Source organism: Antechinus flavipes, chromosome 1, assembly GCF_016432865.1.
Source record: "Antechinus flavipes isolate AdamAnt ecotype Samford, QLD, Australia chromosome 1, AdamAnt_v2, whole genome shotgun sequence".
Taxonomy (NCBI): domain Eukaryota; kingdom Metazoa; phylum Chordata; class Mammalia; order Dasyuromorphia; family Dasyuridae; genus Antechinus; species Antechinus flavipes.
In genome coordinates, this window is record NC_067398.1 from 684,890,525 (window position 1) to 684,917,085 (window position 26,561).

Sequence of the window (26,561 nt, forward strand, 5' to 3'; positions counted from 1 at the left end):
AGGTTCATATAGCTAGAGCTGACCACTCCCTTCCCCTCCTTCTTCAACTCAGCTTGAACTTCTTGTTCCCAACTTCTCTGAATTGGCCCCTCTTGCCATTGACTCAGTCCACATGATAGTGGGGAGATCAGGCTGCAAACACACATGTATGTGTGTCTATATACATGTATGTATGAATATATACATATATTTATTAAAAGGTGTATGTGTTTATACTCTCATTGTCAGCAAGCTATTCCCCATATTCTGCAGTATTTATATTCCCAATCTGGGTGTGTTCCGCCCTTGGCTAATGGTCCTAAAAATATCTGAGGTGTGTGTGGGCAGAGGAGGGCAGGAGAGTCTGAAAGACGGTTGTGATATTATCTATGAATTTTAAGAATTCGTGGCATGTGCCAACTTATCTCTCTTTACTCCCTAACACATTCCTTTTTTTATTCAAGCCAATTCCATAGAATCATATATTTAGATGAAAACTAAAGAAATCTAAAAACCTTACAGTCCAGAGTCCTCATTTTACAGAGAAGGAGACTAAGGGTTAGAATGCTGAAGTAACTTGGCCAAAACCACTGAAATAGTAAATAGAAGAAACAGTATTTGAACCCAGATTCTCTTGTTCTAAATCCCACATGGTCTCCATTTCTCCATTCCCTTTTTTACTTACTATGTCCTTTCTTTCCTCCCACTTTTCATGTAGGGAAAACAAACCTACAGAAGAAAACAAAACAAAACAAAACAAAAAAAAAAAAGAAAAGAAGAGGAGAGAGCAGGAGAGGAGAAGAGAGGAGAAGAGGGAAGAGGGGAAAGGGAAGGGAAGGGAAAGGAAAAAGAGAGAGGGAGAAAGAAGAAAGATACTAGATAATATAAAAAACTGATAAAGATAGATGATGGATAGAGATATATGTAAGTAGATAGATAGATAGATATCAAGGGATGTCAAGGGAGGAATACTGCATGTAGTGTTAACAGTCCAGAAATGGTGACCAGGAAGCACCATCCCCATTCCCATCCCTTTGACTTTCTAGCTCCCTTTTCTGTATCTTCCCATTTGAATGTAAACTTATTGAGGAAAGAGTCCATCTTGCCTTTCTTGTTTGAAAATACCTCCCCTATCTCATACTAAACACTTAATAAAAGTTCAATCTATCTCTTTTTCTATCTACTTATCTCTTTATCTATCTAATCTATATGCCTATCATCTATCTATATATCTGTCAAATATCTCTTTCTATCCATTTATCTCTCTTTCCACTAATCTATCCATTTATCTCTATCTTTCCATTTATCTCTATCTATCCATTTCTCTATATTGTTCTATCTATCCATTTATCTCTTTGTAAGGTATCACTTATCTACCTTTATCTTTCCATCTCTCTTTCCATTCCTCTAGCTATCTATCCATTAATTTCTTTTTATCTCCCCATTTATCTCTATATTTTTATCTACCCATTTATCTCTTTTCATCTATCCATTTATTTCTTTCTGTTTATCTGTATCTTTCTATCCATTTATCTCTCTTTCTATCAGTTTATCTGATTACTATTTATCTATCTTCCTATCTATCGATTGATTTGCCAGGCAAGATAAGGCAAAAACTTACCTATCAGAGAGAAGGCTAGTTTCATTATTGGGGAAGAAGTTGGTGATGGCTGAGAATAAGGGTATGTCTGAAGGTGATACCTGCTTCGAAACCCTGGTAAGGAAGAGCACTTTAAGATTTTCCAAGCACTGCATAGGATCTCTTTTGTTCCTGACATCAGCCTGTAAGATAGCACCTGTCCCCATCTTACAGTTAAGGAAACTGAGGCTCACAGAGGTTGAATGACTTTCCCCTAGTGATGCAGCTAGTAAATGGTAGAGAGGGAAATCTAAACCTAGTTCTCTCTTGACTGTAGGTCCAAAACACTTCTATGAGACTATGATCCCTGCAAATACCAAAGCAATAGATTGGGACATTTAGTTCAGTCCCTTCCCTTGTGAATAGCTCCACTCCACAAAGACCTGATTATGTGGGTATTAGCTCAATGTAGTGGACAAGGTCCTGTGTGTGGGATCAGAAAAGACTTGGTTCAAAACCCTCCACAGAAAAACAGTATTGTTAGTATTATCAATGGCTCTTGAATGAAGGCACATATATCATTTCTAATCAAAAGTGGGTTCAAATGCCATTTTTGTGACCTCTTACTCATGTGACTTCTTCATAAGAGCCACTTAAATCCTCTGGGCTTGTTTCTTTATCTATACAATGAAGGATTGAAGGAACACCAATATCCCATATAGCTCTAAATCAATTAGCCTATAAATATGGTTTCCTTAGAATAAGTTAAGTGGATAAGGGAATAAAGTTTTGACAACATGAAGACACAGACAAGAACGTGCTTGTGAGTGTTTAAGGACAACTTCCTCCTCTCTCCCCACAAAAAAGTATGCCAGACACATGTTTAAGTATAATTTGCATTGTTAACATTTTCTCAATTACATCCTTAAATTAAGATAATCAACAAAGCAGCAAATTTAGCCTATATTGCTGATTTCCAAAGTATAAATATTCACAAGGAAAATTTTACAATTGGCTCTTGTCAGTCCATACAAGTCGACATCATTGATGAAATATGGATTTGAATCATAATTTAAAGTTTAGCTGGATGAACCTAGATAAATTATTTTACTTCTTTCTGCCTCAGTCTCCTGATCTGTAAAATAGGATTAATAATAACATCTATCTCACAATGTTGTTGTGATGATAGAAGAAGAAAATGTATATAGAATATTGTGTAAACATTAACTATTATTATTCATCTAGAAATTTCTCTCTTGGTTCGAATGACTTTATTTAGTGACCATTTTATTGTCCTAGGGCCAAATTCCACTGCTAGCTGCTTGTGCCCATGGCTAAGCCAAACTGGAGACATGTTTCCTATGGCCTCCAATTTGCAGATAATACCTTTTTTTGTTTTTTCCTGCTCAGCAAACAGGACACCGTATGGTGCCCAATGAGGCAGAGCCCTCTGTCTTCCAATTGGCAACAATCTATGCCCTCCATGTGGGCTCACAGCTTTGGTCCTGGCCTGTGAGCTTTTCAAGCTTGAATTTTGGGGCCATCTTGGAAAAAGCCCAAAGGAAAGAAGCCGTGGGTCTTTTCCATCAGTCTTAGAAAGAGCACAAGGCATTTCTTGGGAAGGCATTTCTTGGGAAGTCGTACTGTGAGACATCCTGGAGATACTCATTTGTAAATCACATACTATGAAGCAGTCGCTGTTTAGTGGACAGAAACTAATTATTTGGGGATGGTGAAGGGCAAATCACCTAAGAAGTGAACCTCAAACCAGTCAAAATAAAATCCTACCTAAGCATATCTAATGCTTCTTTTTTTCAGGTCCTGATGTAATTACTTAGCCTTATCTCTGACTACTACTTTCTTGTTCCTGAGATTCCGGGCAGAACTCACTGTTCCTCACCTTATCTATGCTTTCCTGATATATCTTTCTTCATGTTTATCCCTCTACAGCAGGGATATTCTCTCTTCTACTTGCTCTCCATCTCCTCTTGCCCAGATTCTGTCCATCCTTCAAAGACTAGTCCAAATATTACTTTGTCCATGAAATTTTCCCTGATTTCTCCACCCAGGTCCCCACATCCCTAATCAAAAGTTATCTGTCTTCTGGGAATCCTGATAGCATTCTCTATATGTACTTTTATGATGTCTATTTAGTTCTATTATGTAGTAAAGTTTCTTATCATTGTAATCCATCTCACTATCAATTAACCAACAAGTATTTATTGCATATCATGAACTGTGAGGCACTGGGGGCACAAATAGAGAGAATAAAACAATTCCTGCTTGCAAAGAACTAACATTCTAGACTGTAAATTCCTCAGGCCAGGGATTATGTCATTCTCTTCAAATTCTCTACAGCTCTCTAGCACATAATCAAAACTCAATCATTTGGTTAATGAATGAATGAGCCTCACTAGTACTATCTACTTATAATTGCAATCTAAAAAATAATTCAATTCAATTCAAGATGCATTTGTTAAGCTACTACAATGACCAGATACAGAAGAGATAAAGAGCTACTGACTACAAGGAATTTAGATTCCCCTGAAGGAGAAGGGAAGACTAGATAGGAGAGATAGGAGAAGGCTTTGGAGAGAGTTCCAGTAGGAGATGATACCTGAGCTAAAGTTTAAAAGGATGCTCAAGAGTCCATATTCAGCAAAAGAAAAGCACATGACCCAGTCTGTCCAATGTATGGATGCTGGAGATAAATACAGAGTTTGGGGAACAGTCATAGATCTATATGACTAAGTTTTTCTGGTACGTGAAAGGGAATATATGAAGTATCTGGAAAAATAGATTAAAGCCCAACTTTGAAGGACATTAAAGACTACACTAAGGAATTGGTATTTTATTCAAGAAGGAATAGGATCAATTGGGGAATGGCTGAACAAATTGTGGTATATGAATGTAATGGCATACTATTGTTCTATAAAAAATGATGAGCAGGCAGATTTCAGAAAAACCTGAAAGACTTCCATGAAGTGATACTGAGTAAAGTGAGTAGAACCAGGAGAATATTATACACAGTAAAGCAAGACTGTGTGATGATCATGTTTGATGGATTTAGCTATCAGCAATACAGTGATCCAAGACAATTCTAATAGACTTGAGATAGAAAATGCCATCCATATCCAGAGAAAGGACAATGGAGACTGAATGTGGATCAAAGCATATTATTTTCACCTTTTTGATTTGTTTGTTTGTCCTTTCTTCCTCATGGTTTTTCCCTTTTGTTCTCATTTTTCTTTCCCAAAATAATTAATATGGAACTATGTTTAAAATGATTGTACATAAATAACCTATATCAGATTACTTGCTTTCTTGGAGAAAGGGAAGAAGAGGGAGGGAAGGAGGTAGAAAAAAAATTTTGGAACACAAAATCTTACAAAAGTGAATGGTTGAAACAATATTATGTGATGAGTAACTGTGATGACTTGGCTCTTTTTAACAATGAGGTGATTCAAGGTAATTCCAATAGACTTGGGACTGAAAGTCATCCACATCCAGAGAGAGAACTATAGAGGCTAAATGCACATCAAAGCATAGTATTTTCACCTTTTTTAATTGTTGTTGCTTGTTTGCTTATTTTTTCTTTTACCTTTTGATTTGATTTTTCTTGCAAAGTATGATGAATATGGAAATATGTTTAAAAGAATTGTACATGTTTAATCTATATTGGATAACTTGCTGTCTATTGGAGGAGGGGAGGAAGCAGGGAGAAAAATTTGAAACACAAAAGTTTTGCAAAGGTGGATGTTGAAAACTATCTTTGCATGTATTTGGGGAAACAACCTAATTTAAAAAGTGAATGTTGAACCCTTTGATCCAGCAGTGTTACTACTGGTTTATACCCCAAAGAGATCATAAAGAAGGGAAAGGGTCCTGTATGTGCACGAATGTTTGTGGCAGCCTTCTTTGTAGTGGCCAGAAACTGGAATCTGAGTGGATGACCCTCAATTGGAGAATGGCTGAATAAATTGTGGTATATGAATAATATGGAATATTATTGTTCGGCAAGAATTGACCAACAAGATGATTTCAGAAAGGCCTGAAGAGACTGACAGGAACTGATGCTGAGTGAAATGAGTAGAGCCAGGAGATCATTATATACTTCAATAACAATACTATATGATGATCAATTCTGATGGACCTAGCCATCTTTAATAATGAGATGAATCAAATCAGTTCCAATGGAGCAGTAATGAACTGAACCAGCTACACCCAGTGAAAGAACTCTGGGAGATGACTAAGAACCATTACATTGAATTCCCAATCCCTCTATTTTTGCCTGCCAGCATTTTGGATTTCCTTCCCAGGCTAATTGTACACTATTTCAGAGTCTTATTCTTTTTGTACAGCAAAATAACAGTTTGGACATGTATACTTATTGTGTATCTAATTTATACTTTAATATATTTAACATCTACTGGTCATCCTGCCATCTAGGGGAGGGGGTGGGGGGAAGGAGAGGAAAAATTGGAACAAAAGGTTTGGCAATTGTCAATACTATAAAATTACCCATACATGTAACTTGTAAATAAAAAGCTATTTTTAAAAAAGTGAATGTTGAAAACCAGCTTTACATATAATTAGGGGAAAAAATAAAATACTATTAAGTGAAAAAAAAGAAAAGAAAAGAAGGAATAGAAAGCCATGAATGAGCTAAATAACATGACCAGACCCATGATTTAGGAAGATTATTCTGGCAACTGTACAGAGGAAGAATTGGAGAGGGAAGAGATGGGGAGTGAGGTAGATCTATTAAGAAATTATAGCAATAATTCAAGAGAGAAGTGATGATGGTCTGAACCTGGGTGATGACTATGTCAATGGAAAAACAGGGACAGAAGTGAGAAATGGCATAAAGAAAAAATCAGTCAGATTTCAGTGGCTGCTAAAGGTGGGTCAGTCTAGTTTATAGGGCCCCACTCACCAAACTTGTAACTTCCTAACCAAAAGAACCCCCAATGTGTATTGTCTGCCTCATTAGAACATGGTCACATTGAAGACAAGAACTATCTTTTATGTTTGTATCCTAATAATTCTTGATATCTCAGATAAGTGCTTTTCTTTGTTATTGTTGGTCCCTTCCCATCACTATATGCTTACTTTGTATATATCCAAAATTTCCTTTAATAATAACAATAATAGTTTAAATTTATATAGCACCGACTATGTGCCAGGCATTATAATAAGTACTTTACAAATATTTCCTCATTTGATTCTCATATTAATCCTGGGAAATGGTTGCTGTTATCATCCCCAGTTTAGGAAATTGAGATGAATAGAAGTTAAATGCTTTGCCCAGAATCACACAGTTAATAAATTGCTGATGCTAGATTTGAACTCAGGACTTCAGGTCCAGTACCCTATCTACTACCCCTATCTGTGAGTAGTTTGTATTCCTCTAATAGAATTAAACTTCTTGAGGGCAGAGGATGTTTCATTATACTTGCATCTCCAGCCCCTAATAAGATACCTGGCACAGCAAAGCAGTCTCAAATGCTCATCTCTATGTCTTTCTAATTTTATTTTCATTATTTTTTCCTTCATTGTTGCCTTAACTTGGAACTTCCTTCAATATCTGAAGCCACCTTACCCAAGAACATCCCAGTCACCTTCTCCTATTGGTGAGTTCTTTCCAGGGCCTTGATTTTGTAGAGGGGATCCAAGCAAATCAATCTCTATTCCCTTCCCATTGCTACTCCTGACTTTTCAGACTTTAGCATCAAGCCTAAAGCATCATTTAATCTTGGGGCTTCCCTCTGTATCCGTGATGTCTTCATCCTTTCCACACTTTGACAGAATATCCCTAGAAAGGTACCTGTCCTTCTTCCTCCACATCCCACTCTTCCTCCCTCCCTTTCAGCTCCCATCTGTATATTGTATTCTTTCTTTTTGCTTGTATTTATAGGTCCAGAGCTCTTACTGAATATTTTTAAATGCCTGCTGCCTACCTACATATTGGCTAGTTGAGTGGTTGATTTATATATAATTGCTAAGATATAGTCTCCCTTATTCCAAAATTGGTCCTGAATAGACAATGTCATTCAATTCCCAAGTTACATGGTAGAAATCAATCAATAAGAATTTATTGAGAAATGTGCTATGTGTTAGACACTGGGGAATATAAAAATAAAAAGTTCCTGCCCTCAGGAAGCTCACATTCTATCATGGAATATTTATAAAATATGTGTGTATATTATTGTATATATATATGTGTGTGTGTGTGTGTGTGTGTATGTGTGTGCGTGTGTGTAAAAGGCAAAGTGGCAAATGATAGAAAGAGATGAGATCCCATCAAACCCAACCCTGTCATCATGAATCAGCTTCAGTTCCCCACATTCTGGGCTGCTTCAGTCAGCAAATGGTAGGTCAACATTCTAACTGAGTCGCTCCCATACAATATATAGGCCAAATAAGTATATCTCTGACAGCCACCCCCTCATGACACTGCTGCCAAATGGTCAGCTTCTCTGACAGTGACAAAAGAAATGGAACCTTCTGTACTCAGAGAGAGCCTTCCAAGTGCCTGATTCCTGAGATCTGACTAATAATAGCATTGGTTCTTTTCATTTTTCAAACAATTTCTCAACATGAAAATAATGACATCCAAAGATGTTGCTTCATCTCAAGAAGGAAATTTTGGGGATGAAAGTTCATCTTCTATAAGCTTACAGAAAACTTATGTAGGATGTCTATTAGTGATTTTTTTTTTTCCTCAGAGGCAATTGGGGTTAAGTTATTCGCCCAGGATCACACAGCTAGGAAGTGTTAAGTGTGTGAGGTCAGATTTAAATTCGGATCCTTCTGCTCCAGAGCTGGTTCTCTATCCACTGCACCACCTAGCTACCCCAGTGACATCTTTAAAAAAAAATCTGTCTCAAAAAAAAGGGGGAGGTGGACATCAAGATAATACAATGGATAGAGCAGTGGATAGAGATGATAGAGGGAGGAAAAGCTGAGTTCAAATCCAACTTCAAACATTTATTAACTGAAGAGGAAAATCACTTAACCCCAGTTGTCCAAAGGAGGTTAATAGAAACAATACCTATCTTGATGAATTGTGAGGATTAAATGAGATAAGACTTGCAAAGTACTTAGCACAGTACCTAGGTGTTTAATAAATTCTGGTTTCCTTCCCCTTTCTCTATTACACAAGTGGATAAGTGGGTTTTGGTTTTGAGAGGGATTTTTGTTGTTGTTTTTGTAGTTAGAGAAATATAAGCTCATCTCTGGAGACGCACTAATAGCATCCTCTGGACAAGTCCAAGAACACACAGGATAATAGGGTGACAGAGTACTTACTTCTTCCTATTTTCACAGAATTTGGAGCTCCAGTGCTAAGTCTCTACATTTTTTGTTCTTGTGGGTTTGGAGATTAAAATTATTCAGCAGGACAATATCTATTAAGAATGTTCTTGTTAAATTTTTAATTGGCCAATATTATGACTGGACTACAGTGGACAACAGTTTACACGGTGATAATGGGTTCAGTTCCAGCACAATTTGCTGGCTGCGTTCTCCAGGATGCTAGGAGAGCTGTATTTTTTTTTGTGTGGGGATTTGTCATCTGCCAGCCCATGAAACATAGTGAGCTTCTGATGTATAATTCTAGCCACCAGGTCATACTTTGAATAGGTATTTGGTAGGTGCTAAATTTTTACAGCCTGCAGTATGTTAGCACATTTCTGACATTTTCTTGTATGATTTGCTTTGAACAAAAAGTCTGGACTCTTTAAAACTAACCCTTCTGAGTTTCTGGTGGCAAGAACCTATTTCTAGATTATCATCATAACTCTCTCCATTCCCATGAACAAATTCATACTGCTTGTTGTCATTATGGTATTAGGGAAATTTTACAGCTACAATGATATAAATGAAAAAAATGCTAAATAGAAACTAAATGTGATAAACTTGTTATGAGCAATCTTGATCCTGAAAAAAAGAAGAAATCTACTTGTTTCTTCTCAGTAGACAAGTGAGGAACTATGGGGGCAGAATAGTGCATTCTTTGCCAGAAACGAACGTGTGTTAATTTTTTATTGTTTTGTTACAAAGAAAGGCTCACAAAATGTTTGTGGTAGCCCTTTTTGTGGTGGCCAGAAACTGGAAACCGAGTGGATGGATGCCCATCAATTAGAGAATGGCTGAATAAATTATGGTATATAAATGTCATGGAATATTATTGTTCTGTAAGAAATGACTAACAGGATGATTTCAGAAAGGCCTGGAGGGACTTACATGAACTGATGCTGAGTGAAATGAGCAGGACCAGGAGATCATTGTACGTAACAACAAGACTATATGATGATCAATTCTGATGGACCTGGCCATCTTTAACAATGAGATGAACCAAATCAGTCTAATTGGAGTAGTAATGAACTGAACCAGCTACACTCAGTGAAAGAACTCTGGGAGATGACTATGAACCATTACATTGAATTCCCAATCCCTATTTTTTTTTATTTCCTTCACAGGCTAATTGTACAATATTTCAGAATCTGATTCTTTTTGTACAGCAAAATAACGGTTTGATCATGTATACTTATTTTGTATTTAATTTATATTTTAATATATTTAATATGTATTGGTCATCCTGCCATCTAGGGGAGGGGATGGGAGGGAAAAATTGGAACAAAAGGTTTGGCAATTGTCAATGCTGTAAAATACCCATGCATATAATTTGTAAATAAAAAGTTATTAAATAAAAAAATGTATTTTGTTGTTGCTCATCCTACATCCTTCATTTTTCAGAGAACTAATGATATCATTAGGATGATGTCTTGACTTAGCCATGAATTGGATTTTAAAACAAAAAACAAGGGAGCTATTTCTACTGAAAGCAACGACTACAACTTCTCCATTTTTCTTTCACTTTCATAAAAATAAATTAAATACAGTTATCCCTTCCCCAGTGCAGGAGTTAGGGGGTGCCCCCCCATTTGTAAAATCTATGTGAAATTTCACCCCTTCATATCAGAGAAAAAATATGAATTTTTTTCTTTTTCTTTTATGGTGTGTTTACAGTACCTTATTGTAAAATTTGGGTTAAATATTTGGTCTTAGGCTCTGTGTCATCTGTAGCTTCTGTAAAACTCCCCCAAAATTCCCATTTAATTTCTTATGCCCACCTGCGCTTTATGAAAACCACAATGAGAAAAGTCACAATGTAGGAGGAATAACTATACTTTATGGAGAGAGGAAGGGAAGTAACAAACTCTAGAGAATTTCATGGAGGGCTATGCTATGTGTCTATCCAATTTGAGTATTTTTACTGGCATGGTAAATGCTAGGGAATTTTTAAAACCATTCCCTCCTTTCTCTAAACTTCAAACTGAATTTTCTTTTGTTGTTCTAGGAATGTCCAAGAGTTCATGTCCAGGAAATGACCTGGAAGAAGAAGGGACAGGATAACCCTTCTAAATCAGGAACTTTTTTCAGGTTTCAGTACAATTGTAGAATGAAATTTCAATTGTAACCGAGACAGATATACTAAAAACTGCTTGAAACTAAAAGCCCTTGAAATGTAACATATTCTGTACCATCAAAAGGCTGTCTCAGTCTATTGAACTGGGGACCCAATGTTAGATTCTAAGGATGCTGGGCCTTGGTTGTCAGCCAAGAAAGCTGCTCTGGGCATCATTTGATCATTGCAGCAATGAGAGACTTTGCTCTCTCCTATATTGGTATAGCTGGAAGGAGAGACTGGCTCAGGTTTTATTTCTTTTGTGAGGTTGGAGATCTTTGTTGCCTTATAAAACAGAACAAGAAGAAAACAGAGGCAAAGGGGGAAAGAGCAGCCCTTAGGCTTTTTTATTTTTTTTTTACCATTTGGAAACATTTTATTAGTGAAAATTATTTTAAAATTCTGCGTAAATGTCGTATGCAAATAATTGATCTGCTTTACCCTCCAAGAAGATATTTGAATTTTCAGAGAAGCCAGCAAGAAAGTATATTGTAGAATGATGTTGTCTGGTGCTCTTCGAAATCCTACTTCAACACGCATTTGTGAAGTATTTCCTACATATTGGGTACTGAACTTTAAGTTTGGGCTATTTTGTATTGATAAGTTGTTTTTAGTTATGTGTGAGTTTTTTTTTGACTTCCCCTCCTTGATTTAGGATTTTCTTGGCAAAAATATTGGAGTGATTTTCAATTTCCTTCTCCGGCTCATTTTCTAGATGAAGAAACTGAGGAAAATAGGTTTAAGTGACTATCCAAGGTTACACCACTATTACATGTTTGAGGCCATATTTGAACTCAGGAAATTGAGTCTTCCTGATAACAGGCTGGATACTCTAACCACCAAGCACAAAGAAAATAAAAATAGCCCCTACCTTCAAGGAGCTCACATTTTAATGGTATGTGTGTATATAGTAGATGCTTAATAAGTGCTTATTCCTTTCCCTTTAGTCTCCTTTCTATTTGAAAAACTGTACAATCTCTTAGGAAGGAAGGAAGGAATTTTTAGGAACATAAAGCCATGGAACTAGAAGTGACTGGAAGAGATCTTAGAGAACAACTACCCCAATCTTCTATTTTTTTTTTTTTTTGCTCTTTTTAAAAATTTTATTTTTTAATTAACAAAAAACTATTTTCATTCCCTCTCACCCACCTCCTTCCTCCAGAAAAAGAAAAAGAAAGAACTTGTAACAAATAGTCATAGTGAAGCAAAACAAATTTCTGCATTTCTAGATCAGGGCTGGGAAATCTTTTTTTCTGCCAAAGGCCATTTGGATATTTATAGCATTATTCATGGGCCATACAAAATCATCAATTTATGGAACTCAAGCAGTGGGAAGTTATACCTAGCTTTTAGCTCATCATCACTTTAGCAAATGTTCTACATCAAAAATGTCTCTGTCCTTAAGCTTTCTGTAAGGAAGTGAATAGTATGCTTCAGCATCAGTTGTTTGGAAGTAAGTCATTGCATCCAACCACTACCTCCATTTTGCAAATGAGGAGACTGAGGCTAAGAAGGTTAAATGAATTGTCTAAATGGGAAAGAAGGGGATCTTTTATAAAGTACCTACTGTGTTCCAAACACTAAGCTAAAGCTTTGGCAAATGAGATTTTATTCAATTTTCAATCACAGGGAGTAGTTACTCTGACTATCTCCATTTTATAGATGAGGAAACTGAAGCAAACGGGGGAGTGACTTGTCCAGGCTCACATAATTAGGAAATGTCTGAAGTTAGATTTGAACGCAGGATCTCTTGACTCCTAGCAGTATTTTATTTTTTTGCTCAAGCTGTCTTTTGATCACACAGGTAGTAAAGAGCCAAAGTGAGATTTGAACCCATGCCCTCTGACAGCAGAGTCAGATTTTTTTTGGAAGATGCTTGAATGGGGTTAAGCAAAGGGTAAGCTTTCACATCTGGCTCTGTTTTAGATTCCAAAGTTTAAAAAAATATTAACTGTGATGTTTGAATCACATCCGTTTCCTTCTCCCAAAACCCTGAGCCAGCTTCTCATTACCACCTACCTGGACTAGGAGAATAACCTCCTCACCTTCCCTCCTCCTTGCATTCTCACTGAATCTCAGCAGCCATTTGGTCAAGCTATTGGACAAATGGGTACTCAGTCTTTGCTTGAAGACCTCCAGTGAGAAAGAACCTGATCCCTCCCAAACAACACACTCCACTTTTGAAGAGCTCTGATAGTTGGGAATATTCCTCCCACCCTTTCTCAGACCATCCCCCATACCACTGCTAAAATAAAATTCTCCTTCAGAAATCTGCATTTATTACCCCTTCCTCAATATTCAGGGGCTCCCTATTACAAAGACTCTTTCATAGTCTAGCACTTGAACTTCTATCCTCCTCCTCTCCTTTTTTTTTTTCCTAACAAGCCACCAATAATCCCAAATTCCCCTTCTTTTTAACGATAGAACAGTGACCTTTTTCCAGGAAGTAATGGGTAGCTATTGAATATTTTAGAGCAGAGATAGCAAGACCTTGCTGCCAGATTAAGAATAGATTAAGGAGATGAAAAGGGTCACAGATGGATGGAATGGGATGTATATAAGAATTATCCTCAAGTCACAGTAGCCTGAGTTAAAAATTCAGCTGGACCCTCTGTGACAGCTCCAGACCTGTTTTCTGTAAAGTTGATCTTTCTAGATCTGACCCTGGTTCCATTTTGCAGTAGGATTGCTGGGTCTTCCTTATTGGAAATATGTTCTTCAACACTGGATCACTCCTGAATTTTTCTAATATAACTTCAGCTGTTCTGAAACAAGGAGAGAACTAGAGTTTCCATAGTGTAATGGGAAAAGACTAGTGTCAAGAGCCAAAAGAAATGAATTCAACTCTAGTTTTGTCTCTATCTTCTGGCAAGACTTTAAGCAAATCATCATCCTTTTTCCAGTTCCTGTCCTAATTACTTTCTTCAGTAATCTAGCCAATCATCTCTTGAACATATTTGGCCATCTTCCACCTTTGATCATACTGTGATTCCTTCTTCTTTTTTGGTCTGTTAAATTGCTACTTATCTTTCAAATACATTTTAAGTTCTCCCTCTATCATGAATCCTTCCCATTTAGAGTTGTAAGATTTCATATAGCATTTCTCTTGGAACTCTAATTCTTTTTACTCTAGATTGGGGAGAGAGAAAGAGGAGGTATTCATACTTGCAGTGAACTTTCTTCATAAAAACATCCTTCATTAATGCAGAGCAGAAACTCACCAAAAACTGGAAGATCAAGAGATATCTGTCCATGACCACACAGCAAGTATGTCAAAGAATTTGAGTTCAATGAAATCTCAACCCAAATATGAAGGAATTCTCTAACATACTCAATAAGGGGTTCCCCAGACCCTGCTTGAAGACCCCAAGGAGGGAGCACTCATACCTTTCAAAATAAATCATTCTACTTCCAAATAGTTCCCATCGTCAGGGAGATGGATTAATTGGTCTTTCTGTAATTGCTATCCATTCACACAAGCTTATGATATTTAAAGACAACTACCTTGTCTCTCCTATGCCTTCTCCAATTTAAATTTCCTCCTTCAATTGATTCTCACATATCATGAGCTCAAAGACTTCCACCATGTTGGACAATATCCAACTTATTCATGTTCTTCTTAATAAACTGGGTTGTTCAGAATGGAACAAAACTAATGAGAACAATCAGTAAATGTTTTTTAAGAGTCTACCATGTGCCAGACATTGTGCTAAGTGTGCCGAACAAAATATAAAACTCAAATCCAGGACTTCCCAACTTTTTCTACTTAAAGTCAATTTTTTTTCTGACTCTCCATGACCCCATTTGGAGCTTTCTTGGTAAAGATACTGGACTGGTTTCTCTAATATTATTTTACAACTCATTTTTACATTTTACAGATAAGGAAACTGAGGCAAATAGGATTAAATGACTTACCCACTTACTAACTGGAAGTTTCTGAGAATAAATATTAACTTGTGAAGATGAGTCTTCACCTCTCCAAGTGCACTATGACACTACCTAGCAGCCCACTCCTCACTATACCACATCATTTCTTTTTTCTGTAATATTGCCTTTTAAAATTCTAAATATCTGTTCCTTATTCTCTTGCTAGAGTGAACTCTGCAAAAGCAGGAACTGTGTCTTATCTAAATTCCATGCCTCCCTCAACCCCAAGCAGGGTCTTCTGTAGGAGACAGACACTGAATAATAATTGCCCAATGTTGGCTTAATTGCTGACATGTAGAATCTTTCTCTTTAGTTTGGACTGTTGGGAGGAATTCTGTACATAGAGATCTTCAAGGCCGGGCTCCACCCAAAGCAAAATCCTAATCTGTCCAGCAGCCCCCCCTTCCCCAGCCTCCTAGTGTCCCACCCACTAAATCACATTGAATCGGTAATAAGGAATTTTCCGTCAAAGCCAAGAGGCAAACCCATGAATGCAGTTGGACTGATCTCATGCTTTGCTGGTATGGGCTTTATCTTTTTTTTCAAGTAACTGACCTAGATTAGCTTCCAAAATGATGATATATAAGAGGTTTTTCTGTTTTTAATAGTCTAAAGACTGTGGGTAGTTAGTATATAGAATAATATAAAAAGAGGCTGCAATTGATAGCCTACTGGAATTGAGATCAGAAAGACCCGAGGAGCTGGATTCTTGGATTCTTAGTGGCTGTATGACTGTAGGAAAGTCACTCAGCCTCAGTTTCCTTATCTGTAAAATGGGAGTTGTATTCATTACCCTCTAGGGTCCATTCTAGCTCTTAATCTATAATCCTATAAATATGCAGAGTAGGAAAGTAAAACAGAAGATTGGGGGAGATTATGATTGAAAACATTTTCATAGGGATTCATTGAGGAAGTATCCCTTTTGGAAAGTGCACTGATACACAAGCTCCTGAAATGATCCACAGAGTGGAATCCATAACTGACCTTCATCACATTTCAGAAATCAGGCTGTTCTGAGCAGGTCAAGTAGGTAAGGAGCTTTAAGATATTTCAAGATACTGAGGGGGAAAAAATAAAACCCTACCCTACCCACTCAACATCCTCAGGAAATTCCACCCTTAGAGATTTGTTCCCTTGGATAAAAGCCAGCGTTCCCAAGGTTAAATTAGATATTGTCAGTCCTTGCTGTACATACTAAGCTTTTATCAATCATCAACAACTTAATTGCATAATTCCTATCAGAGGAAGGTGGATTTAGGGAATCAGTAGAATGTAAACTTTTAGAAGGTAAGGATTTCTTCTTTTAATTTCCTGTATCTCTAGCACACAGTAGGAACTCTAGATTGCAGAAAGTCATAACCACTGTGCTCTAAGGGAACTTAGAGATCATCTTGGCCAAGAACTCATTTTAAAGATAAGAAGACTGTGGCCCAAGGAAGTTCAGAGACTATAGCAAGAGTTCAGGTAGAGGGAATAAACTCAGAGGTGAAATTTTAACTCACATGCTTAAACACTAGAGTTGGTATCCAATGAACAACATTACTTCATGGAAGCAATTGTTGAATTGAAAATTAGAAGAATCAGGGGGATTTGAGTTCAAATCCAGACTCAGATACTTACTAGCTGAGACTTAACCGGATGGCTTTAAATGAGGAGGAGGGGCTTGCAAAAGACTCAGGTATAAATAGCAGAGGTAAAGTCTAAGCTCCAGGTCTCTTTCTCCCCTACTCCATACTATCCCTCCATCGGGCTGTTTTTCTACCAACGTTTAGCTTGGGAAAAGAGCACCGAAGGATGCAAACACAGCAACTTCTGGACATAGGAAGGTTCAAGGCTTCAAGGCCAGGATGGAGGAAAATGCCAAAGATACACTCCATGTGTTTTGCAACTTCTCTGTAGCCCAAACTTTCTGAGAGGTCTGCCACCTTCTCTTGAAAGGCAAAAAAAGAATAATGAATCAGAAGCCCAAAGTACAAGGTTCAAATCCTGGCTCAATCATTTAGCAGCTATGGGACCTTCAGTAACTTTCTCCTTTGGAACCAAGTTCACACCATGGGGGATCATGACAAGGCTCTCCAACTTTGCAGGCCAACTAGAGAAGCCCCCAATCCATAGCGAAGATAAAAGTGATTTGAATATATTTGTGGAAGCATTAAAAATATGACTAAAATAACTTTTCCACCTCATCCACAGAAGCTGATTCCAAGACATCCATTCCTCCATTGGGTTGCACTGGACCCTTCATCTTGGGATGCTCTTGCTGAGACAACACTATCTCAATGAACTCTCCTTTCTTGGTCCTATGACTCTGCTCCCTGAAAGAATGAACCTTCTCCTCTTTCTTGTGCAATCTACAGTTACAGTTCCTCCACATTCCTCTTGACATCTGCTGTGATTTACCAGGTCCTTTCCCATCCCTTCTCAGCAGATGTGCTTCACAAAGGCAGCATCATGTGATGAGAGCTTGGGCTAAGTATATTCACAGCTCCACTTGCCAAATGGTTGTGTTTCCATCAGCCAGAATAGACCTTCAGCCAAATTCATGAAGATTTTGAGACCTTCATGGAAATTACAGAATCCTAGAACATTACAGAATCAACAAACATAGAAATGAAGAATCCGATTCCCTTTTTGTGAAAAATAAGTAAACTGAGGCTCAGGGAGGTTAAATGACTTGGAGCTAGAAGAAAGCTCAGAAGACATCTAGGTGAAATATTGGACCACAAGTCTTGAGTTCATATCCTGCCTCAGACACTTTCTAGCTATGGGACATTGACCAAGTCACTTAACAAGCCTCCCTTCTGTCCTTTCTACCATTCTACCTTCCAGAAGGTCACATTCACTCTCACCTGATGTATTCCTTTTGGATGTCACAAGTCAGATTATCATGGTTAAGATGTGTCTTTGTGAAGTCTCGTGCTAGCCACCAATTCACAGAACCATAGCTCCTGACAGGAGGTTCCTCTATGACCATTTATTATGAACCATCCCTTAGCATGAATCCCCTCTATTATATCCTTGGGGTATGGTTGTCTAGCCTTGGTTTGACAATGTCTAAAAAGGGAGAACCTATTGTCTCCTCAAGGCAGTCCATTATACTTTTGGATTGCTCTAGTGTTGGGGCAACTGGGTGGTACGGTAGATAGTCCTGTGCCTAGAGTCAAGCACAATTTCAAATCCAGCCTCAAACATTGACTAGTTGCATGACCCTGAGCAAATCACTTAACCCTGTTTTCCTCAGTTTCCTCATCTGTAAAGTGGCAAACCACTGCAGTATCTTTACTAAGAAATTCCCAAATGGGGTCGTAGAAAGTCACACATGACTGAACAACTAAGTTATTAAGAAGTTTTTCCTGACATAAAGTCAGAAATGTACTTCTCTAAAAATTCTCCCCATTTCTCCTACTTTTATCCATTAGAGACAAGTGGGACATCTCTGATCCCTCTTCTCCACAATGATCCTTAAAACATTGAAAACAAAAAGGATTTCCCTTTCTCGGGGCTTGTCTTATCTAAGATTACATTCCCAAGTCTCATGCTTTCTTCCTTGTGGTTCCTCAGTCAAGACCCTCCATCTTGACCTTGGCCATCCTCCATGCCTGGAAGCTTTCCCTCCTTATCCCCATCCCTTCCCTTCTCTAGCTTCTTTTAAGTCCATCCAAAATCCTACCTCTACGAGAAACCTTTTTGACCATTTTGATACTCCTTAATGCAGACACCATCCATCTAGTAATCATCTCCAATCTATCCTGTACATATCTTGTGACCCAAAGCCCTATATGTAGTTGTTTGCATTTGTGTTTCCTTCACAGTGAACTCCTGAGAGATTGTTTCTTGCCCTTTTTGTAAACCCAGGATTTAACAGTGCTTAGTAGGCATTTAATAAATGTGTGTGAGCTAATCGACTCACTCGCCATGATTACTATTGCTGGTATTCAATTTGATTCTGTTGAATTTCAATAAATATAAAATTCAAATAAATACTCTGAGCATCTAAGGGTAAGGTGCTACAATGGGCATCAGGGACACAAATCCAAATGCAAACACAACACAGCCCCTGCCCCAGCCTCCCAATGATATGATAGAGCATCCAGGATTGACTGATTCTCAAGGTGCTCGAATTCTAGCAAGGGAATCCAATAAGGACTTAGGTAAACAAAAACTGTGAGATGTTCCAAATATTTTTGTTATAGCTGGGTGAATCCTGAATACTAACAACTGGGTGAATCCTGAACAATATGGAGAACAGAGTCAAGGCTTCTAGGGTGCCAGAAGATAGAGATGAGGAAGAAAGACATTTCAGGCATGGGGGACACATGCAAAAGTTACAGATGGGAGATTGAATGTCATATAGCTCAAGCAGGCCAATTTGGCTGAAACTGGGAGAGTGGGAGGGAGGTAATGGGAAATCAGACTGATTTCCCATTTCACATTTCTGAAATACTCAAACCATCGCCAATGCCTTGTGTTAGCCAAAAGCAGAGCTGCCTTTACTCTGCCTGAAACTCCATATGGTGGTCATTTTTAGCTTGTGTTAACTCATCTCTCCGGGGCTCCCAAGCTCTCCCACCCGCTGATGATACACTTGATGTCAGTAGGTTTCTGTGAATTATATGCACTCTCCCCTGCTTTCCAGTTCTTCTCTGTGGTATTTAAAAAAAAAATTGGATTCTAGTGAACTGCCTGGCTTCCTAGGTCCTGTTCTATGTTCCATCTTTCCATCAGGCGATTGTTCTCTCTTCCCATCCCAGTGATCATAGCTGAGGCTGGGGACTGCTGGGAACTGGGTTTCCCTCATCATAGGCAGGGACAGGCAGCTATTTTCCTCTCTTGACTAGGCTATGTTCAACCTCAAAATCCCCAGGGTAAGGTTTCCACGGCCTTTAAAAAGAGCCACTCCCTCCTTTTATATATTCAAGATTACAGGCTTGCAATGTTTGAATTCTGTTCTATAATTTCCTTAAGAGCCACTAAAAATGCCCAACTTGGTGCTCTGACAAACTTTTCCAATGCTTCCAATCCTCAAAGAAGGCATTCTTGCTTCCCTATAAGCAGTTCTAACATTTCAAGGGATTTCATTCAACTGGAGGCTGAGCAATTCAATGCAATACAATATTAGCAAATAAATCATTTTATATTAATAATATATATATATATATATATATATAGCACCTACTATGTGCTGGAGATACCAACCCATTCCTGTCCCAAGCCAAATTGAATTAAATTAAATGTACATATCTACACAACCAATTCCCTTATCTTCTTCACTTATTAGATAATGATAACTATTTTTTTATAGTGTTTTATGGTTTTCAAAGAACTATGTAACTATGATATTATTTAATCTTCTCAACAATTCTGGGAAATGTATTCTGTTAGGATCCCTATTTTACAGAGAAAGAAACAAAAGTGATGAGAAGTTAAGTGACTTATCCAGACTCATATAGCTAAAAAGAGTGTGAAGCAGGATTTAAATTCATGTTTTTCTGAAAGTCAGAACTCTAACCACTGCCGAATTCTATGATTCTTTTGTTAAAAGGGAATGTATGGCAGCTAGGTGGTGCAGTGGATAAAACACCCACCACCCCTGAAATCAGGAGGATCTGAGTTGAAATCTGAGTTCAGACACTTAACACTTCCTAGCTGTGTGACCCTGGGCAAGTCACTTAACCCCAATTGGCTCAGATTTAAAAAAAAAAAAGGGGGGGGGGAGATGTGCAAATATTGGAAATGAGTGGAAGAGATGATTGTCTAGCAGTAACTGTGATGCAAGAACAGCATCAATAAATCTTGTGGATTTTGTTTTTAAAAATAAAACATCCTTAAGTAATCATCTATCAAAAAGATAAATATTTATTCAGCAATACTGTGTTTCAAGCTCAGTCATACTAACATATATGTTTTTGATCAAATACAAACACATGCATTTATACACATACCATCCTATCATGTTATTAAGTAAAGTAGCAAGAAATTCTACTATTTAATGAAAATATTAAGAATAACAGTTACAAAAAAATTGAAAATGAATATGCAAAATTGTAAGGAGCAACTTGATCCCAAAGAAGAAATATGAGATGACACCTCCCCTTTCTCCTTTCTAAAGACAGGGGTGGTTAAAGGGTTACAGTTGTAGAATATTTCAGACAATGTCAGGTTTTTTTAAAGGTATTGTTCAATTCTGCTTAAGTCTTTGTCTTTAAAAATCTTTTTGCTATAAAAGATGGCTCTCTGAGAGGAATGGATAAAGGGAAAGATAGAAAAGTAGGTATAAAGACCAGATATATTAATAAAATCTATTTTAAAAGAAAGATTAGTTCTTCTCTATATATCTACACAACCATTCCCATTATCTTCTTCACTCACTGAGAGATCTTGAGCAGACCAAAATGTATTACACAGCACTGCAGCAACTAGTTTATCCCTCAGCATTCTTAAACATAGAAGTGGATAATCACTTCTGTTCTTTCCAGCCAAAACAAATTGCTTTACCTTGCCAGAGGCAATAAGACAAGATAATTAAGAATCAAACAGTGTTATTTCTCCAAACGTCCGTTTATGATCATTTCAAGAAACATTTACGGGAGCAGCATGATCATATTAGGTAACCTCAATCTTTTCTCAAAGGTCTTATTGCTCAGTAGTGAAACTCTGTGACCAGACCAATGGTCACCACAAACTGAGTATCACTTTTACTTGAGGACCATGATAAAACCATTCAGATGGGGCTGCTCATGATAAGATGATACTTATTTTCACCAGTACCAATATTATCTTAGAAACTCTCGCTGTGTGACCACAGAGAACTGTGAAATTCTAAAATGCAAGAACAAACCAGAGTCACAACATGGTAGACATTATAAAAACAAATGGAAAGGTATTATTTGCAAGTGTTACAAAAACAAACCAAATCATAGTTATGTAATGGGATTCCCAAAAATATGTCAGGGAGTACTACTATTGCATGCAGATGTGGCAAAAACAAAGTGTTAGTAATATGGAAGGTATCACAAAAAAAATAAACCAACTGATCTGATTTCACAAGAACAAAGCAGATAACAAGATGGAAAGAGTTGCCAAAACAAACCAAAGAGGCACAATATAGTGGGTACTGCCAAAACAAACTAAAGTGAATTAATATCTCATGGGTTATAAAAACAATGTTTAATAACATGGTGGGCAACCCAAAACCAAACTAATATATTAATCCCATGAGCATCATTAAAAGCAAACCAAAAGGTAACAATATATGAATCACCACAAAAACAAACTTAAGGGTACTAATATTTCAGGCATCACCAAAAAAAAAAAAGAAAAAAAAAGGATAATAATATAGTGTGTATCTCCAAGACAAACCAATTGATGACAACATGATGGGCATTGCAAGAATAAATCAAAGGATATTAACACTATAGACACTGCAAAAGCAAACCAAAAAACAACAACATGACAGGCAATGTCAAAACCAACCAAAGTGTATTAATACTTTGGGAATTGCAAAAATAAATTTATCCTCAAAACAAACCACAGACTACATGGTGAACATTTTAAAAAGAAAATAACCAAATAGCATTAATACTTTGGGAATTATAAAAACAAATCAAAATTTAAAATGATAACATGGAAGGTATTGCTAAAAAAAAAAAAAAAAACAATTAATATTTTGGGAATTGCAAAAACACAAATCTAACCCCAAAAGCAACCACAGGGTAACAACATGGTAGACATTGTAAGAAACCAACCAAACAGTATTAATACTTTGGGAATTACAAAAACAAAGCAATCCTCAAAACAAACCACAATGATAAGCATTGTAAAAGCAAAAGCAAAAAACAAACAAAAAATCAAATGGTATTAATACTTTGGAAATTATAAAAACTAACCAAACTAAAAGGTGACAACATGGCAGGCATTGTTAAAAAAAAAAAAAACACCCAAAAGGTATTAATATTTTGGGAATTGCAAAAAAACAAACCTAACCCCAGAACAAACCACAGGATAACAACATGGTAGAAATTGTAAATAATCAACCATACAATATTAATACTTTGGGAATTATAAAAACAAACCAATCCTTAAAACAAACCATAGAGTGACAACTTGATAGATATTAATTTTAAAAGAGAAGGGAGGGATAATTAATACTTTGGAAATTGCAAAAAACAAGCATCCTCAAAACAAACCACATAACAACATGGTGGACATTGTAAAAAACCAAGCAAACAGTATTAACAATTTGGAAATCACAAAAACAAACCACAGGGTGACAACATTAGCAGGCATTGTGGATGAGAGGAAAAAACACAACCAAACAGCATTAATACTTTGTAAATCACAAAAACAAAACAATCCTTAATAAAAACTACAAGGTAATAATACAGTGGACATTGTAAAAAAAAAAAAAAAATTAAGGGAAAAAAAAGCAAATAGTAGTAATATTTTGGGAATTACAAAAACTAACCAAACTAAAAGGTGACAATGTGGCAGGCATTAATTAAAAATAAAACAATAACAGCAACTCAAAGTTATTAATATTTTGTGAATTGCAAAAACAAAACAATTCTTAAAACAAACCACAGGGTAACAATATGGTAAACAGTGTAAAAAAGAAAAAAGAAAAAAAGCAAATAGTATTAATATTTTGGGAATTACAAAAACTAACTAAACTAAAAGGTGACCAAGTGGCAGGCATTGTTTAGAAATAAAACAATAACAGCAACTCAAAGTTATTAATACTTCGTGAATTGCAAAAACAAACCAATTCTCAAAATAAACCAAAGGATGACAATACAACGAACATTGTTATAAAACTTACCAGGGTGTGTGTGAGCCGTATAGTGATCAGAGGTGATCCTGACAAGTTCTGGGATAGCATCGGTGGTGGTTCTACCTTCAGAGAAATAAGGTGACTGGTAGCTATTATCAAGTGTCTTTTGTAGTTGGCTGCCTCAATAATCCTTGAAAGTAAATGATAATAAATGGAAAATTATTACAAATTGTACAAAAGATGGAAGTGAAAGAAAAAGCAGGTAACTGGAACCCATTTTGAAGACTCACATTGGATTTCACCTTTACCGAGGCAGCATAGTAAAAGGAAATGAACACCAATTGCATCTAAAGAGCAAAAGTGTAAGCTTAAGCAAGCTCCTTTCCCTTTATGAGCTTCAATGTTCTCCTCTATATAATAAAAAGGTTGAATGGAATGGACTCTTGGGTTTTTGCCAAATCTAGATTTAAGATCATATCAATGGCTTTACATTCTTTATACTGCACTTTGCAATTTTCAAGCAAAATGCATCTCCACCAAAGATTTAAATTCCTAAATGAATATAGAATAAGGATTCATTGAGGGCAGGAACTAATTTTGTTGTATTCTTGGCATCTCTCTAGTATATTCCTAAAACTAGTAGATTCTTGATAAGCAATTTGATAAAATATAAACTTGTTAAAATCAGAGACTTTCTTTCCTTCGTTCCTTCTTCCTTCCTTCCTTCTTTCCTTTTTTCCTTCCTTCCTTCTATATTTTATTTCTTCCTTCTTTCCTTTCTTTCCTTTCTTTCTTTCTTATTGTCTTTGCAGCTCCAGGGCCTAGGATGCATGATAGGTACTTGAAAAGTGGGCAGCTTTTTGGCTCAGTAGAAAGAATGCCAAACCTAGAGTCAGGAAGACTCATTTTCCTGAGTTCAAATCTGGATTCAGACATTTAGTTGTATGACCTTGGGCAAATCACCAAACCTTGTTCATCTCAATTTCCTCATCTGTAAAATGAACTGAAGTTCATTTTATTTTTTTTAATTTGTTTTTATATTTTATTTTATTTTATAATAACTTTATATTGGCAGAATCCATGCCAGGGTAATTTTTTACAACATTATCCCTTGCACTCTCTTCTGTTCCGATTTTTCCCCTCCCTCCCTCCACCCCCTCCCCTAGATGGCAAGCAGTCCTATATATGTTAGATATGTTGCAGTATATCCTAGATACAATATATGTTTGCAGAACCGAGCAGTTCTCTTGTTGCACAGGGAGAATTGGATTCAGAAGGTAAAAATAACCCGGGAAGAAAAACAAAAATGCAAATAGTTCACATTCGTTTTCCAGTGTTCTTTCTTTGGATATAGCTGCTTCTGTCCATCATTTATTAATTGAAACTCAGTTAGGTCTCTTTGTCAAAGAAATCCATGAAGTTCATTTTAAATGAACTTCATGAAAATGAAATAGCAAACCATTCCAGGGTCTTTCCCAAGAAAACCCCAAATGGGATCATAAAGAATATGATACAACTGAAAAACAATGAAACAACAACAACAAATTTAATAAATCTCATTGATTGAATAAATCCAGTGCTTATTAAATACCTATTACATACCAGGCACTGTACTGAGCATTAGGGATATAAAACTGAAACAGTCCATGCCCTCAACAAGCTTCCATTCTATTGAGGTTATGTTTTATCTTTCTTATAAAATACATGCTTATATTTAATCTATGTCAGATTACTTGCTGTCTTGGGGAGGGGGAAGGTAAGGAACAGAGGGAGAAAAATTTGGAACACCAAGTCTTACAAAAATGAATATTGAAAACTATCTTTATATGTATTTGGAAAAATAAATACTATTAAAAATTTTAAAACTAAAATAAATGTTTATTATTTGAATTAAATTGAACAAATCCACTAACCCAAAGGAAACTAAGCTTAATTTACTTTTATTAATTAATTAAATTAATCTTTTCTCTACTGAGGGAAAGAGAAATTGTATTGATGGAATAACTCCAATAACTACTTGTACCTGAATGATAGCCAAATACCCATATTTTCAGCTGAACAAGATAGATGACCCAGTGGGTAGAGTACTTGAGCTGGAGTCAGAAAATCTGAATTCAATCAAACCCATTTCGCAGAGACTTAGAACCCTCTTCCTCTGGGTTGTTGTGCAGAGCAAATGAAATAATACAGAAATGGGGACATAGTAGATACTTTGCTCAATTGTCATTTTAATCATGTCTGACACTTCGCATCCCCATATAGGGTTTTCTTGGCAGGGATACTGGAGTTGTTTGCCATTTCTTTCTCCAGCTCATTTTACAAATGAGGAAACTAAGGCAAATAGGGTTGAGTGACTTGCTCACGATCATATACAACTAGTAAATGTTTGAGGCCCAATTTAAACTCAGGAAGATGAATCTTCCTGATTCCAAAACCAGTGCTCTATCCACTAGGGCACCACCTCACTGCCCCTTAGTTGTGAGCTAGATGGCCTCTAAATTCCTTCCCAAAACTAAAATTCTATGAATCTATAACTCTATTTAGTGTACCACCAAACCAGATGTTTAAAAAAGGCTTATTTCACTTCACTTTAAAATTTGCAAAACATTCATAATAATAATTAAGATTTAGATAGCACTTGCCATATGCCAGGTATTGTACTAAGTACTTTACAATTGCTATCTCATTTGATCCTTACAACAGCTATGGAAGATAGTTTTTATGATTATCTCCACTTTACAGATGAGAAAACTGAGGCACAGAGAGTTTAAATGATTTGCCAAGGGTTATCCAGAAGGATTTGAACTCAGGTGTTCCTAACTAACCCCATCACT

At 36.7% G+C, this 26,561-nt stretch overlaps 1 protein-coding gene across 1 annotated transcript in view; it reads right to left on the bottom strand.

The window, feature by feature from the left end:
- The window catches only part of ADGRD1 (adhesion G protein-coupled receptor D1), a 449,125-nt gene that overhangs the window by 345,015 nt on the left and 77,549 nt on the right, over nt 1-26,561 (bottom strand). Inside the window, exon 14 of the mRNA XM_051975862.1 lies at nt 23,776-23,917. Coding sequence (XP_051831822.1) covers nt 23,776-23,917 — 142 coding nt within the window. The remainder of the gene's footprint in view (nt 1-23,775; nt 23,918-26,561) is intronic.